We start from the raw sequence: 1,267 nt of genomic DNA on the forward strand, positions 1-1,267 counted from the left end.
GTATTATCTCAGTGTGCTTCATGAACTATGCCCCCACTATCTCTGCATTGTGTTTATCACTTCAGTGATATCACTTCGTGCCAGCTTATTGTAGAGCAAAGCACAAAATGTGCACATGATGTACAAATGTTTAACACTTTCTATGATTAGTGAAACCCACGGACGTGAATACGAATAATTCCAGGAAATACAGCAGTCTGTTTCAGTGAGTTATATATGGCTATTTCCCCCTTGGTATTTATTTGATTCGGGTTATTAAGGTCGCAGGGAAGCGGGGACATAGGATCTCTGGGCATCGTGCTTGACTTGTTAACATCATAATGTCTTCTTCATCCTTCAGGTTGCCCTAGAGAAGGGATGCAGGGAGGTAGAGTGGATAGTCCACGATTGGAACGTACAGGCAATAAAGTTCTACAAGAAGTTGGGAGCTGTGGATATGTCTAAGGGCGAAGGTTGGCTGGTGTACAGGCTTGATGTTAATGCCATGAGATCTGTAGTAGCCACAGACACAGTAAACAAACAGTAACATGCAGACAGAACACCCCCTTCAGGAATTCCGTGTTCAGTCATGTGTGGAGTGACGAATGTTCCTTACACACATCGTTCACAGTGTGTTGAACAGGTTCATGTGTGGTGTTACTCTTCGTATAGACGTGTTGGGGGAGCACATTAGACAGTACATCAGTAAGCGTAAATGCAACAATGATTTGTAAATATATGTAGAGGCTTCATATTTTGCCCCAGTTCTAAATACCCGGCTTTTTACACATTGTAAAATAGGGGGCTCAAGGTACGGGTTCTATGGATTCCACCGCAACAGCTTTTAGCCAATCATCTGGGGCCATGTGGTCACATGACAAGGACATGTTTACATCCGGTGCAGCCATTTTGTAATGCAACCGGAAGAGTGATGAGAGTGCTGAGGATAGCCGAACATAACCAAAAAATAAGATGTGCATCCCAGTGAAGAGGTCAAGAGTCGCCAGTGGGCGGGTTTGCCACTAAATACTTTCAGATTGTACCAGGGTGCTTTGATTGAGCACGTGGTCTAGAAACAAAGACAATGATACAGCCACGTTTGAAGTTGTAAACAGCAGCAACAATTTGGAATAAGTGGAACTTTGAATTCAGGTAATGTACTTTCAAACACAAAGTTTACTTTACTGAAGTTGATGTAAAACAAGACAATAGATAAATCCCATTTATTCTTGCCATTGAGTGCACTTTTGGACAGACACAGATGAGTGACATTTGTCAGTTTGAGCAA

At 42.5% G+C, this 1,267-nt stretch overlaps 1 protein-coding gene across 1 annotated transcript in view; it reads left to right on the forward strand.

Annotated features, from left to right (window-relative positions):
- LOC139463544 (thialysine N-epsilon-acetyltransferase-like) overlaps positions 1 to 543 on the forward strand; it is a 5,855-nt gene extending 5,312 nt beyond the window's left edge. The window contains exon 5 of the mRNA XM_071244815.1: positions 341 to 543. Coding sequence (XP_071100916.1) covers positions 341 to 526 — 186 coding nt within the window. The 3' untranslated portion in view covers positions 527 to 543. The remainder of the gene's footprint in view (positions 1 to 340) is intronic.
- Positions 544 to 1,267: the final 724 nt, after the last annotated feature.

Source organism: Haliotis cracherodii, unplaced genomic scaffold, assembly GCF_022045235.1.
Source record: "Haliotis cracherodii isolate W230 unplaced genomic scaffold, xgHalCrac1.p SCAF_16, whole genome shotgun sequence".
Classification (NCBI taxonomy): Eukaryota; Metazoa; Mollusca; class Gastropoda; order Lepetellida; family Haliotidae; genus Haliotis; species Haliotis cracherodii.